Source organism: Heterocephalus glaber, unplaced genomic scaffold (assembly GCF_053883595.1).
Source record: "Heterocephalus glaber isolate CG9 unplaced genomic scaffold, H.glaber_assembly_v1.0 deba00001564, whole genome shotgun sequence".
Lineage (NCBI taxonomy): Eukaryota > Metazoa > Chordata > Mammalia > Rodentia > Bathyergidae > Heterocephalus > Heterocephalus glaber.
This window is the reverse complement of record NW_028258351.1, coordinates 12,447,253-12,462,974: the sequence shown is the minus strand read 5'-3', so window position 1 is coordinate 12,462,974 and position 15,722 is coordinate 12,447,253. Positions and strand designations below refer to the sequence as shown.

Below are 15,722 nucleotides of genomic sequence, written 5' to 3'. Positions count from 1 at the left end.
CAGGGATCGAACTCGGGACCTTGCACTTGCGAGGCAGGCGGCAGAACCACTGAACTAAATCCCCAGCCTATTTTACTTTTTTGATTGGAAAGTTTTGCCAGGATTTGGGGAAGTAGTTCAGAGGTAGAGCACTGCCTAGCATGCCCAAGGCCTTATGTTAGATCCCAAGCATTATCAAAATAAATAAATTAATTAATTAATTTTGACATTTATCTTCCAAGCTTTACAACTGTTAATTCTGGGAGGTATGTAGAAAGTTGTCTATGTTGTTGTCTAGATTTTCTAGTTTAAACTTTTGTCCAGTAATGTAGCAAAGGGTGTAGCTGTTGCCAGGTTTCCTCAGGGCCTTCTGCTTCCTGCCAAGGTGCTGAGGACAGTGTGCTGCCCCTGAGCCTCACTCCAGCCCACTCCACTCCTTGGAGAATCCTTGTACCCCTCAAGGATAGAAAGAGGCCGGGCAGGGCTCCTGGGTGTAATATCAGGCTCTCAGGAGACAGCCCTTTGTGGAAGCTGGTGGGGGTAGGAGACAGGGAAACTAGGTAGAAGAGTGAGAATTGGGATGTTTGGAAAGCAGTGAAGTCAAAAGGGCTGCACTTTCGAAAAAGAAAGCTCTTGAGGAAGAGGCAAGAAAGATGGAGTCCATCTTTTTGCAGAACAGTACTGGCCATCAGTGACCCAAACTACAGGAGATGTGCTAGACAGTTGCTTCCTAAGCTAGAGTACAAATCATAGTCTTCTTCCTGGAAAAGGTTCTATGGCCCCCATTCCCATCCAAAGAGTAAATCCTGAATTCCTAGGGTGTTGTACTACCCTCTCATGGGCCAGGAGTGGGAGCCACCTGTGTAGATGCCTGTGTGCAGGGGTCATGAGCACTGCCATCTCCAGTCACCCTAGGGCTGGCAGCCTGAGGCCCAGCCTACTAAGTTCATTAACTGGGAAGCAGAGGTTGCCTGGAAACAGCAGCTTGGCACTGGAGTGATGTCATAAAACAAACAGCAGAGATGCTAATTCCCTTCTCTTGGTAATGAATAATCAAATATCCAGAGACTTCAGCTGGAAATAAACTGCCTCCAGATGCCTGGCCTGACCTGGCTCCACCCAGGCCCTGCCATGCCTGTAGCCCGGGGGCCTCAGAGATCAGTTCATGATGCTGCGTTTGGGTAGTAAATTCACAACCAGGCCTGTGGAGCTGACGCCAAAACAGGAGACCCCAGTGGTGAAGATACAACAGGATGGCTTTTCCACTGTGCTCTGGCTGCTCACTCTTCCACCCTGGTTTGCTCTCTTTTGTACTTCTGAGGGGTGAGGAGAAGCTGCCCCACAAGCCAATCAGCTCAGATTCCAGGGACCAGAAAGGGACAATGGGATGTTCATCATTAGCGGACTAGGAGAAGCATCTGGGTCCACCAGAACCAGAGGTGTAGTATTCCCTTAAGACATTTACTCCTAGATGCCTTTCCCTACTAATAACAGTAATAATAGCAATAACAATAGCAGTAATGATAATGGCTAACTGTTGAGCATTTATACTTTACAACCTTGCAGGACCTGTTCCAAGCACTTTTCAGGTACTAACTCACTCCTCCCAACAATTCAGTAAATACTATCATTACTCTCATTCTACAGATGAGGAACCTGAGTCACAGAGAGGTAGGGTAAGCTGGCCAATCACAGGATCACCTGTGGCAGAGCTGAGATTCAAACCCAGTTGTGACCTGGCTCTAAAAGCTGTACTTCATTGATATATGCACACCTATGTTTATAGTGGCACAATTCGTAATAGCTAAATCTTGGAAACAGACCAAATGACAATAAAACCAATGAATGGATAAAGAAGATGTGGTTTTTAAATACAATGGAGTACTACTCTGCCATAACGAAGAATAAACTCAAGACATTTCTAGGCAAATGGATGCACCTTGAGACCATACTCTTAAGTGAAATAAATTGGACGCACATATTTAAATATTGCATTGTTTCTCTAGTGTGAGAAACCAAAAGGCTAAATAAGGACCAAAATATATAATAGACATTGGGAAATAAGAAGAAAATGTTCAAATGAGAAGGGGAACAAGGGAGGGGGCGGGGGGAGGGGGGAAGGAAGGGAAAAGAAAAAAAGAATAGAAGGAAAAAAATGGAAGGAAAGCTTTTGTAAATAAGGAGGAGAAGAGGGGTTAAAGGGAGAAGGGATTGGGGAAAAAAGAAGAATCAAGATATATTATGTACAGGCACAAATTCCTATGATGAATGTGATCATTATATGTATCTAAAATGTACCCAAAAAATTAATTAAAAAAAAAAAGCTGTAAGGGCCAGGGATTTAGCTCAGTGGTTCTGCCACCTGCTGAGTAAGCGCAAGGACCTGAGTTTGATCCCCGGCACCAAAAAAAAAGCAAAAAAAAAAAAAAGCTGTGCTTGTCCACATAACCCTGCTGATCTTAAAAAAACAAACAAACAAACAAAACAAAACTAGGTCCTTAGAACACAGATATCTCCTTCAAGGCCCAGGCTCTCCCCAGACCCAATGGGCAAGGTCATGATGGGTTCATTTGTTCATTCATTCACATATTGCCTGCTGGGCTGGTTCTTGGGAGGGTCTAATGAGAAGAAAATACAGTTTTTCCTTATGGTTTGGGGAAGACAGGCAGTTCTAAGTGCTCACACAAGATTAGCACAGCAGGTGGGAAGGCTCCTCTGAAGAGGTCACTTCTAAACTGGGAACTGATCAAGAGAAGCCAGATGGGATGGGGAAGCCACTTCAGCCAGATGGAGCCACAAGTATGCAAAGGTCAGAAAGTGCCTGCAGTGTGAACTGAGAGGAGAAAGTTCTGCATCAGCGGGCACAGAAAGCTGGGGAGGCAGCAGCCAGAGGCCAGGGGTGGGCAGAGGTCAGCATCCAAAGAGAAGGGGGTGAGGAGGGGGGAAGGGCAAGGGGAGGCCAGGGGGAGGGAGGAGAAGAGAAGTAGATTCTTTGGGACATGGGAGTAAGGGAGGAGGGAAGGAGGTAGGACAGGTTGGGGAGGGGGAGGTGTCAAGCACGACTCTAAGACCCTCACCTAGATGGACAGGAAGAACAGCAGGTAACTTCAGAGACAGTGAGTCCAGTTTTGAACATGCTGAGCTCAAGGCCCAGGAGTGCCCAAGCAGGAGTCTCTTCCAGGGAGAGAAACACAGAGCCCTGTCCATTCAGCTTGTCTCAGGGCAGGGGAGGAAAAGCAGGGTGCTGCTCTCCATCCCCCTAGTTATTCACAACCAGGGAAGAGGAGAACAGCTCCTGGCTCCCAGTCCGCTTTGTGCCTGCTGGGTTGTTAGAGGTTTCAGAAGTCCAGGGAAGGGATCTGTGGTCTGACCTGGGTGTCCTCCAGGGGACACAGAGGAAGAGACAGGGTAGAACGTGTTGTGGGCCCTGGACACTAGATTTCTGCAAGTATCTCCCAACACTAAGTCAGTACCTTAATTCAACTCCTCAAACCCTTCCCTCCTCCCTATAGCAGCAAGCAGAGCTGGGCTCTCAGTGCCTTCTGCTCTGGGACCTTGGGAAATGATCACTAGGTGAGGCAGTCTCTACCCAGCTGCTCCATCTTACAGAGGAAGCACAGGGATGTAGAGAATCCCTGAGGTTTTGGGTGAGCAGTCTTTGCCCTCACCCAGCCTGGTACATTCCTCTCTGTCCATGGAGGGACTGGGGACCCCAAGCCCAGGAGGGAGGCTTCCTTCCAGCACAGGTACAAGAAGCCTCTGTGGAGAGAAAGGCAGACTCTTCCAGAGCACCCACATACATGGACCCACGTCCCCACCATCCCTGGAAACACTATTAGGGCTTTACCAGGCTGGAGTAGATTCCTTGGACTCAGGTGCCCCATAAAGCAGAGGCCCAGGTATGTTGCCAGGACCCAGGGATGATCCAGGCCTTCAAGGACACCAGGAGAACTGGGGCTGAACAGTCCTCCTCTGACACCAGCAGCTCCAAGCCCTGCATGAAGATGCTCTCTTGTGGGAGACTCACCAGCTTCTGGAAGAGGTGGCCCATGGTGACTTGGCTGTCCCACTGCTGCACCTTGGGGCAGAGGTTGTCATAGAACTCTTTGTGGATCTCGTAGATGTCCTGGATCTTATAGAAGATGGTCTCAATCTGCTGGATGGTGAGCACGGGCTGGGAGGTGGTGGCTGTGGCCTTTAGGGGTTTCATGGGCTGGGAGAGGAAGAGGAAAAAAGAGCGGAGGTGGGAGGTGAATAAACCAGAATTCCAGCAGGCTCAGGGCAAATTCTGGCACTGATTAGTACTTTGCACTACCTAAATCCTGGCTAGACAAGGCCACTGAAGGCAAGGTGCCTGAAATGTGGTTGGTATCTTGGAGCTGTCATCACAGCCCTTTACATGAGGAGGGGGAACCTGACGGCCAGAATGTGGCCCTGAAGCCAGAGCTCACCAAAGCCCCCACTTGAGCTCACAGCACCCAGCCTACAGCTGTAAGGGTTCACTGGTCCATTTACAAGATCCATGTTTCTCTTTCACAATGGCCTCATGCCCTGAATCATAAGCTGCCTCGTCACACTTCAGTGGAAGGGAGGGTTGCCGGGAACCCAACCCCTTTGCTATCTCCTTTCAAGAAACAAAAGGTAGATCCAGGACTCATGGGGCAGAGTCTTGAAGAAACTCCAGAGCAGCTCAGATTCACTGATAATTCAGGTTTCCATCACTAAGTACAAGGACAGGAGCAGGTAACCCACATACCACCTTCCTATCTCCCAAACCCAGAGCAGACATTGCTAAGTGAACATGATGATCTTTCCCACTGCATGTGGTTGTAGTCTCAGACGCTTTCTCACTGCCTGAGTTGACTTGAAAATGAAACCTATCTGTCATCTGCTTATCTACACCAAGATGTGCCAGGGCATGCAAGCAGAAAGGTGAGGTGACAGACCTCAGGCCCATCCCCCCAGCACTGTCTGGGATAATGGAGTGTGGGTGCACTTTCTTTGGTGTGAGCCTCCACATTTTTTAAGTCACACACAATAATGCTGTGCACAGTGGGCTGTAGTTTTAGCTACCTGGGAGGCGGTGGTAGAAGGATCACTTGAGCCTGGGAATTTGAGACCAATTTGGGCAATGCAGTGAGATACCATCTCAAAATAAATAAATGAATAAATAAAAACAAATAAATCATCTACAAACAGTAAATATTACCTTTATAATCAGAAAAACCCCTCGGGCCGGGGATTTAGCTCAGTGGTTCTGCCACCTGCCTCAAAAGCACAAGGACCCGAGTTCAAGCCCCGGTACCAAAAAAAAAAAAAAGTAGGAAAATAATCAGAAAAACTCCAAAGATGCCCAAACTATACCACAGAGTCCCAGCAGGTGACAGAATCTGGAAACTTGTCATATAGAGAAAGCACGGGAGGGGAGAGCATACTTTCCTGGAAGCAAGAAGTTTGCAGATATAGCTGGAGTCCTTCTCTCTGGAGGCCCCTTGTGGAAAGAGGCCTTAGAGAGTCTGTGTTACTCTACAGACCCAGGAGCAGTAGGGAGAAGCTGGAGGTCAGGTTTGGGCTGCTGACAAGAGAAGCATTTTAGCAGGGAATGGGCAACCTGACTGCTCAAATGCTGGGGTGGTGGGAGCACCCATGCTGAGGGAGATTAAAGCCATCGTTCCCTCCGAGCCAGCCAGACTCACAGCCAACCTTCATTCTATCCTCCCTGGGATGGTGGCAGAGCCCAGGTGTGGCCACAAAAGTAAGTCTCCTCTCCTTAAATACCTAGACAATGCTCCAATGTCTGGCTTCCCTGTCCTCTAAACTCTACAGAGTCCAGGTAAAATAATAAAAGCAGAGGAAAGCAGACCCTCTCTGGCTAACCCTCACAGCATTAGAAATGAGTGACCCTCAGCATCCAGTTCTTGCTTGGAACAGGTTGGCGTTCAACCTGGAGCAGGCCAGGCAGCATGGGTCTGAGTCACAGCTCTGGCACTGTACAGCCGTGGGTTAAGTCACTTGCCACCTCTGGGCTTAGCATCATCAGCAGCTTCATTTGTAAAAATGGGATAGTATTACTCTCTCAGGAGAACCGATGGGAAGACTAAAAGATTTTATATAAAATATCTGTATGTAAAAAATAAATAAAAATATTTGTATGTAAAAAATAAATAAATAAAATATCTGTATGTGCCTGGCACATATTAGACAATAAATGTTAGCTGCTACTTTGTTGTTGTTGTTGTTGTTGTTGTTGTTGTTGTTGTTGTTTGGTACTGGGGATCGAACTCGGGACCTTGCGCTTAAGTGGCAGGCATCAGAACCAGTGAGCTAAATCCCCAGCCCTACTTTTTTGTTTTTGAGACAGGCTCTTGCTATGTAGTTCAGGCTGGCCTTGAATTCACTATGTTCCCCAGGCTGGTTTCCAACTCATAGTGATCCTCTTGCTTCAGCCTCTCAAGTGCTGGGATTAAAGGTGTGTGCCAGCATGCCTGGATTAGCTATTACTATTATTATTATTCACCCTGAAAATAATGTACCAGTGCCTAACATGAGGCCAGACATTGGTATTCAGTAGTACATGACACACACATAATCCCTGCCCCCATCAGGCATCCTGTCTAGGAGACAGATAAAACACAAATATACAATTCAACAATTAATTGCAGCAGTAAATGAAATGAAGGAAATAAGGGGAGTGAGACGGAGTGGTAAAGAACAGCTTCTCCAAGGAAGGGAGATCCACTCTGAATGGAAGCCAGGGGTGGTGGTAAGAAACCAGGCCAACTTCCTACACTCCTAGTCCTGAGGCTGGGTGATAGACAGAAGCCGAAGAAAGCCAGTGTGCCTGGGTACATCTGGTAAGGGGAAGGAAAGGAGCCTGAGGCAGGACTGGATGGATCATGGGGCCTCGGGCGGGGTGGGAATCATGCAGGGGAAGGAGTGTGGTTTTGACTATGCAGTTTATTATGCAATGACCCAGCTTTTCCTGGAGAGTTTTAGGGCAGGAGAGTGAGGGTGATCCGATATTCAGGAGATTTTTATGAACCATGATCCCTGATCTTGAGAACACTGTAATTTATTCGAGTAAAACAGACCAACACAAAAGAAACAACTTAGTGGACAATGTGAGATAGAATATTACCCAACTTGGGCTGTAGATACCAACCCAGTAGTTCCAAGGTTGTGGTTTCAAGGTGTAGCTCAGGGGGTTTCACAGGGGAGGTAGACAGGAATGGGGTCTTGGAGGCTGGGAAGATCTGAGCAGGTGGAGGCTTGAGGGCTGGGTAAGCATGTAGGCACGAAAACAGAGGGAACCAGGAGAACGGGCACACTGCTCTCCCTGGCGGAAGAAGACTCAGAGCTGGTCCACAGAAGAGGGTCTCAAGTTTCTCCAGAGTTCCTGAACCACTCACTCATCCTTATCCCCGTCTAGATACATCCCCAATGCGGAAGGATTAAAGGAAATAGGAGGGAACAGTCTCAGGAAGGCAGAGAAGACAGGATTTCTCAGAAGCTGCTGGGGAAGCAAGCACTCATTTGCCACCTACGCAAAGACAAGGCACATCAGCTCTGCTTCCTCCTCAACTTCCCACTCTGTCTACAAAATGGGAAGAAAAGGATGCCCGCCAGCAGCCAGTCACATGGACAGGCCACAGTGGGGGCAGTAGATGTTCTCACAGAAGATTGAGGACCTTTGCTGTTACCCCTGATTTCACAGGAGGGGAGGAGACAGGGCTGGCCCTTGTCCTTAAGGCAGTTATTCTTATCTGGTAAAGCCCCCCTTATAGGCCTCGGACAACCTCACAAAGCTTTGACCCAGCCCTGCTGCTCTGCCCTAGAGCTGGCACACTGGTTATTCCTCCCTCCTCCCATACCCTGCTATACAGGGCTAGGATAGACCCTAGCTATCACTCCATCTGGGAAGAATTCCAGAGAGAACAGCCCCAACTCTGGCTTTGGATTTTCCCACCTGAGTGCTCCTCAGGAAGATGTGGCGGGGCCAGTTCTGACTTCATACAGCCATACCTGCTTTGCCTCCTAGCAAATGCCCTTTCGATACAGGGGAAAGAAACCTGCCCACTTCCTCCACCTCCTACCCAAGGCCTGGTGGCTCTCAAGTGCACTTGCTAACCTATCACTTTAGTAGCCCAGGGAGGAGGTGTTATTAACTTATTTTACAGATAATAAAGCTGAGACACAGATAGACTCTGAACTCTAAGCAAACTGCCAGAAAGAGAGCCTGGGAGAGGACAGCCAGTTGGGGCCAGCCATGGGCATCATGGACTAGTGGTGTAATGTGTGGTGGGCAACAGGCCCATACCCGGAGGTCCCAGCACAGGCAATATGCAGAACCCCAGCCACTGGCCAGAGTCTGGGAGATGCAGGATTACTCCGCATTTGGTCTTCTCTTTCTTCCTTAGTCCCCACCTCGGCCCCCACTTCCAGACCTCACTTGTAATAGGAACCCAATAGGAACCCAGAGGATTCTAGAAGATTACTAAACCTGGCCCTAGCCAACATCCGGGGCCAGAAGAGAGACTCCTATCTGCCTGTGTGTGTGAAGTATTAGGTGCACACACCCAGTCGTTTGCATACCAGGAAGTATTAACAGGAAAGCAGACCTGCACATTAGGAGGAGAGCTGTGGGAATGGAGTCAGAGGGGGAACAAATGCCAAGGGGACAGTTTCTTTTCCTCTGAACCAGAACACCTTGTTTGGCTCCCCGGTAGCTGAGAGGGGAAGGCTCCCAGCTCAGGGAAGAAGGAGGAGTCCTTATCTCCGAGGTTTATCTTGGTGCCTGTGACTGTCCAGGCTTCTGCCCACCTTCCTGAGCCCTCCAGGCACAGAACTGACCCTCTACTATGCTCCTTATCCCTCCCTCAGTCTCTGCTCTAGAAAGAACCAAGCAGGAGCCTGCCCTGGGGCACCTCAGGATGGGGAGGCTGTGCCTCAGAGCTGTGCCTTTGGGGCATGAGGGCTGGAAGGACTAGCTTGGCTCTTAGATCTGCTATCTTTGCCCAGAAGAGGAGGCCCAAGGAAGGCAGGTGGGAAGCTAGGAGTGGCAGGGGGACAGACACCCCCGTTCCCCTTCCTTCAGGGAAAGGGAGTGTTGCAGAACAAAGAGGCCCTAACCTGCCTTTCTGCCAGTGCTGGAGAAAATAACAGTGTCACATAGCACTCAGGTTCCGTTCTAAGAGCTGCACAAACAAATTCACACAATCCACACAACAGCCGGAAGAAGTGAGTACTATCTGTACAACCAATGCATAAACAGAGAAAATGAGGCACAAAAGCTCATTCACCTGCTAAGGGTTGAGAGCTAGCAAGTGGGCAAGGGTGACCCACAGCCAGGCAGTCTGGTTCCATTCAGATATCCTGCTAGGGGTGACAACTGTGCCCCCTCTTTTGGTACAACTCTGCACCCCTTTTTCATACCCACAATTGATAAGGTGTGCTTCACATAAGTCTGGTAGTCTGTCTGCCACCTTCCTCCAGCTAATATTTGAATGTCTTTAGTACTTGGCATTGTGCTAGGTCCCAAATGATCACCTGATTTTCTCAACTCAGGAAGGAAGAGGTCACTGGTATTGCCACTGTTCTTCCTCACCAAAATTTCAGTTACCTGTGGTCAGACCTAGTCTGGAAATATTAAGATTTGCTTGACTCTTCAAGAGAGGCAAGTCAGGCATGATAGAGCAGCACACCTGCAATCCCAACACTCTGGGAGGCTGAGGCAGGAGGGTCACAAGTTCAAGCCCATTCTGGGCCCTGGGTTCAGTCCCCAGTACCACACCAAAACAAAGCAAAACACATGTTCACATAACTTTTTTTATAGTATAATGCTATAATCATTGTTGATCTCTTATCCCTAATTTATATAGTAAATCTTATCATAGGTACTGTATGGCTTAGATCTTAAATGTTCCTCAAAAGTGCATGTGTTGAAAGCCTGTTCCTGAATGCAGCAATATTCAGAGGTGGGGCCTTTGAGAGGTGATTGAATCATGAGGGTTCCAACTTCCTCAGTGGATTAATCCATTGATGGATTTGTACTGTAATGGGTTTGGGGGAGGGAGGGACTTTGTTATAAAATCAATCTCTTTCTCTCTTTTTCTCTTTCTTTTTCCCTACCTTTCTTCCTCCCCCTCCCCCTCCTCACCCCTCCTTTTCCTTCTGCTTCCTGGCTACCCTGACATGAGCATTTTTACTCAACCATGTGCTCCCTACCATGATATTCTGTTTCACCACAGGTCCAAAAACAATGGACCCCAGCAACTACGGACTGAAACCTCTGAAAGTGTGAGCCAAAATAACTCTTCCCTTCTGCAAACTGATTCTCTTAGGTATTTTGTCACGGAGACTGTGTGTATACATAGGATTCAGTATTATCTGAGGTTTCAGGCATCCATTGGGGTCTTGGAACAGTTCTACTACTAGAGTTTCAACTTTAGAAAAGGAAACTAGAGATCAAGGAGTTCATGTTTAGCTTTCCAAAGACAGTGGTTTTCAAACCCATAACATATAAAAGAAATAATGTGGCCCCTGTACACACTTACATATATACACACACACAACAGCTAAGATTCCTGAAACAGTACTAATCTTTATTGTGTGTGATGTACACTGTTATTTTTGTTTTTCATTTGTCTTTAAATATTAAATCAACACATTTTATTTTCACAACTCACTAAGGAGTTGAGGTTTACAGTTTGAAAAAACAGTGCAGTATGTCTACTATTAACACCAGAGTAAAGCCTTATCCTAGTTCTGGCCTCAGACTGGAATCTTTCCCTATCTGCCATACTGTCCTTTACTCGGAAAACATTACTATGCATACCAATAAGCTTCCTATGAGGCCCTAACACAATCTCAGCCCAGTGCACTGCAAAGTATCTTCACATTTTGATAGTCATTCCTTGAGTAATAAATGTCAAGTCCCCTGGGACACCTGAGTGACAACATCTTACATCATGGCAATTATACAGATGTGTACCTTACTTGTAAGAATGGGTTTCTACTGATCAACACCTTCATTTCTGATTCCCCCTTTTCCTTTTCTTGTGCTTCAGACTGCAAAACACCCAGAGCAAAGAACTTTACATGCCAAGATCACTCTGCGTAATATCCAGACACATCTAATAAGCACTTTCTTCCAAGGCAAAGACATCTTACATCTGTGTAGTATTTTTATCTTTGGAAAGCATTTCAATATTCCCTCCCCACTCTGATTCTCACAATGATGTCTCCCTCCATGTTGGAAAGGACAATGAGAAGGTCTCTTTACCAAGGGCTCAGGTTGGTCTACTGCCTCAGAACTATGGTGCTTCTCAACACAAGATGCCTTTCCAACCCACATTTCCCAACACGAGGCCTCTAGGATGGAGACCATTAGGTCTGCTTCCCCAGGGAGGAACAAGGACTTGGACTAAAGATGAAAAAGATGTCTCAACTTGATCAGAAGACTCCCCAGAGCATAGCGGGGAGGAGGCAGCTGTGCGTCACCTGCACAGAATACCTTACTAAATAGTAAGTAATGCTGATGTCACGGTCATGGGCAAAGGGAGTGTTTGCCCTCCCTAACTTCTGCTGCTGCTTCTGCCCTTCCCAGAGCAAGAGCTGAGAGGCACATGTTGCTTGATGCCCAGCTATAAGGACAGCAGCACCAGTCTCTGTCCACAGGTTAGGTCACTTGCAGGTCCCTCTTCCTTTCCAACCCCAAAAGCAGTTTTAGAGCATGACCCTGGCTAACAGGGCAACCAGGAGGCCCAGAGCAAGATACTCACCAGCAAGAGGGCTTCCAGCTGGTTGATATAGATCTCTTCGCTGGCCAGGAAGCCCGAGAGGACCAGCTTCCTCATCTCCAGGCCTTTCCCTGCCTCCACCTGCAGGAAAACAAACCAAAAGCCAATGTTTCATAAGAAAGATGCCAAAACCCCAAGAGCCTCTTTCCCTATCTTTTTTTTTAAATTTAATTTTATTGGTACATTTTAGGTATACAATATAATGACATTCATCATTGGAAATTTGCACCTTTACATAATCTCTCTTGGTTCTTATTTCTCCCCCTTCCCCCACCCTCCCTTCAACCCCTCCATCCCTCCCTATTTACAAAGACTTTGTTTCCATTTTTTCATTTTCTCGTATTAATTCCATTCCCTTCTTTCCTTTCCCCTACCACTCCCATTTCTCCTTCCCCTTTGCCCTTTTTCTTCCTATTTCACATGATCTATTATACCTTTTAGTCCCTATTTACACTTTCAGTTTCTCACACTAGAGAAACTATTCGGTATTTACACGTGTGTCCTATTTATTTCACTTAAGAGTATCATCTCAATGTGCATCCATTTAGCTATAAATGTCTCTAAATTCTCATTTTTTATGGCTGAGTAGTACTCCATTTTTAAAAAATACCACATTTTTTTTATCCAGTCTCCAATTGATGGGCAATTGGGCTGCTTCCAAGTTTTAGCTATTACAAATTGTGCTGCTATGAATATGGGTACACATGTATCACTGTGATATGATTCTTTTTATTCTTTTTTTTTTTTTTGGTACCAGGGATCGAACTTGGGACCTTGCGCTTGCGAGGCAGGCTGCAGAACCACTGAGCTAAATCCCTGGCCCGATTCTTTTAATTCTTTAGGAAAAATACCCAGCAGGGGAATAGCTGGGTCAAATGGGACTTCCAGTCCTAGTTCTTTGAGGTATCTCCATTCTGATTTCCACAGTGGTTGCACCAGTCTACACTCCCACCAGCAGTGGAGCAGTGTTCCTCTTTCCCCACAGCCCTGCCAGCATTGGTTATTGGTTGATTTCATGATAGCAGCCATTCTTTCTGGGGGGAGGTGGAATCTCAGTGTTGTTTTCATTTGCATCTCTCGAATGACCAGTGATGTTGAACATTTTTTCATATGTTTATTTGCTATTTCTACTTCTTTGTCTGAGAAATGTCTGTTCATCTCAGATGCCCATTTTCGGACTGGGTCTTTAAATCTGGGAGATCTGATCTTTTTAAGTTCTTTATAGATTCAAGCCTATCTTTTTTTTGGTACTGGGGATCGAACTCGGGACCTTGCGCTTTTGAGACAGGCGGCAGAACCACTGAGCTAAATCCCGGCCCTCCCTATCTTTTTTCTCTTTTTTTAACAACAATCTCAAAAGGGATACAGCCAAATATTATTACAGAAAATGTGGAGAAAACAAAGATCTAGAAGAAAAGATACACACTCATATTCCTGTTGATATCTTGTTTTCTCCCCAACCCTTTCATCCACATTTCCTTGTTTTATATTCATCCATCCATCCACCAACCTATGGTGAACAGGGGAACTGAGAACCTGTCCTCCCATCTGATGGGCTGTTAAACAGGGAAGAGGGAGTGAGAACATTTACAAAGGAAAACCAATCACGACCAAGGCAGGGCACGGTCACATGGGAGGTGGTCCCCAGAGGAAGTGATGTTAATATAAACTGAAAGTAACAGGGACAGAGAACTGGATGGAAGTGGATGTGGCCACTTCTGATGAGATCTTCCTGCCCCCAGGGGGCTCAATCCCACAAGAGACGATGTCAGTGTGGGTTGCTCAAGCTTACCTTAGGTACCTCTCATCACTTCCTCACCATGCAAACCACAGACCCAAGGCAGCCTCTTCCCATTCCTGAATTCCTGCTGCACTATGGTGGAGATCATGCCCTACTTAGCTTTGAATGCCCCTTAGCCAGCCCAGTGCCGAGCAACGTAAAATGTTTTCTCCCTCTTTGCAGTACTGAAGATTGAACCCAGGGTCTTCACACTGAGTTACATCCTCACCCCTTTTTTATTGGTGATAAGGTCTTGCTAAGTCTCTCAGTTGCACAGTCACTAAATTGTCATCCTCTTGCCTCAGCTTCCCAGAGTGGGATTATAGGTGTATACTATCATACCAGCTCCAAATTTTTCTATATTGAAAAAAATGTATCATTATTCTGAATCTTCACAAATCATTCCTGGCCCCTCTTTCTTGTCCCTTTCCTCTGCTACATTTCAAAGCTTCTTTGCTAATCTCTTACATCAGCTCTTTCCTTCAGTCTCACCCTCTTGTCTGCAGCCTGGATTCTCCTAATTGACCTCTACCTCCCTCTCATTGCCCCCCATCCATTCACAGCAGCCAGATCAGAATGGTACCTGATACCTAATGCTTGTCAAGGGCTTAATATTAATACTGAAAAAATTGATTATGTTATTTGTTCACTTATCTATTCATTCAGCAAATAGTTCCTGAATATCCCAATAGGCTCTGTAGATACAATAGGAAAAAAGCAGATAATAGCCTCTGCTCTCACATAGCTTATAATCTAGTAGGAGAAAAAACCAAGTGAATACACAACTATCACCTGTGATATGGGGGCCAGCATAGCCTTTACTTAAACATCTGTAGTGGCCTACACCTCTCTCTACATTTCCAGTCTTCTCTGCACGCCAGGAGTGTCCAGCCTTTGAACTTTCTTACTACTGCTCCCATCTAATGCTCCCTCCCACCTGTTTTTCTCTTGGCTAAATACCACCTCTTCTAAAAGACACAGCTGAAGTCTTATCTCTTCTGCATGCTGCTAACCTGTAGCTGCAGTACCTCAGGATCTGATGTGCGTGGTACCTTGTGACCAGTCCAGTAAGTTCATGTGGCCTTTGCAGCACCTGTGCTACAACCCTCTTGCCTGAGGCCAGCAGCAGGTGATACACCTGACATTTACTGGGGCTTATAAATCCTTTCCTTGCTCTTATTTAGCCCTCCGACACCAACTGTGCTGAGTTCTATATTTTCCCATTATACAAACAGAAACAAATAAGACTTTAAGAGAGAGGGGAACAGCCCAAGTCATATGGCCAAGAAGTGGCAGGGCTGGAAATCTGTCCCAGATCTCCTAACACCAATTCTGTGTCTTCCACTGCTCTGATGACTTCTTCACTCTTCCATAGCTTTTTCAAGCATTGGCAATTGTCTGTTGTCTCAAATAGGTCCCTTCTAACCATCAAATGCACAGGCTTAATATCAGCTAGGAGAGTGTATGAAGCCATCAGAAATCTTGTAAGCCCCAGAGAAAAGCTGCTTTTCCTCAATTGGACCACCTGTCTCCAGGGTGTCCTCACAGGCTTTTCCAAGCCAAATTCTTCCCACCCCTTGCCTCCTATCAGCAACCCAACTGGTAGATCTGTCTGGAGACTGCTGCCCCCAAAGTCTTGTATGACCCTCAAGGAGAGAACAGTGACTCCCCAGAGATGTCCACGTTTTTGTTTTTGTTTTTTTGTGATGCCCACACCTTAATCCCTAAAACCTGTGAATATGTTACTTTAAATGACAAAAGAAACTCTGCAGATATGATTAAATTCGAGATGAAGGAGATTCCTGGGTTACATTCACTCTGAAATTTTAGCTGGGGTTGGGTAGAGTCATTGGAGAATTTTAAAATGTGAAATTAAACTGTGCACATTTTACTAAAAAGAGGCCTGTTGCTCAGTGCTAAGACTTCTGCTTTCTCCAGACCCCACATGTTCTGGATTTAGAACTATCTGGAAATTCATAACTATTTCCTCAATCCTCGTGCAGTGATTCCTGTCTCGTAAAACACCAGAGCTCAACATTCATTCATTCATTCATTCATTTATTCATTTATTCATTCATTCTGCACTACATGTTAGATGGTAGGAATTCAAAGATGAAGGCAATAACTTCTGTCCCCAACAAACCCTAGGGATGTCCATGTGTCCA

General features: G+C 46.4%; 1 protein-coding gene across 4 annotated transcripts in view; it reads right to left on the bottom strand.

The window, feature by feature from the left end:
• The window catches only part of Abr (ABR activator of RhoGEF and GTPase), a 198,377-nt gene that overhangs the window by 61,590 nt on the left and 121,065 nt on the right, over positions 1-15,722 (bottom strand). For all 4 annotated transcript variants that reach the window (XM_004857092.4, XM_004857096.4, XM_004857094.4 and 1 more), the window contains 2 exons: positions 11,760-11,858; positions 4,007-4,192 (listed from right to left, as the gene is read on the bottom strand). In XM_004857092.4, the coding sequence (XP_004857149.1) occupies positions 4,007-4,192; positions 11,760-11,858 (285 nt within the window). The remainder of the gene's footprint in view (positions 1-4,006; positions 4,193-11,759; positions 11,859-15,722) is intronic.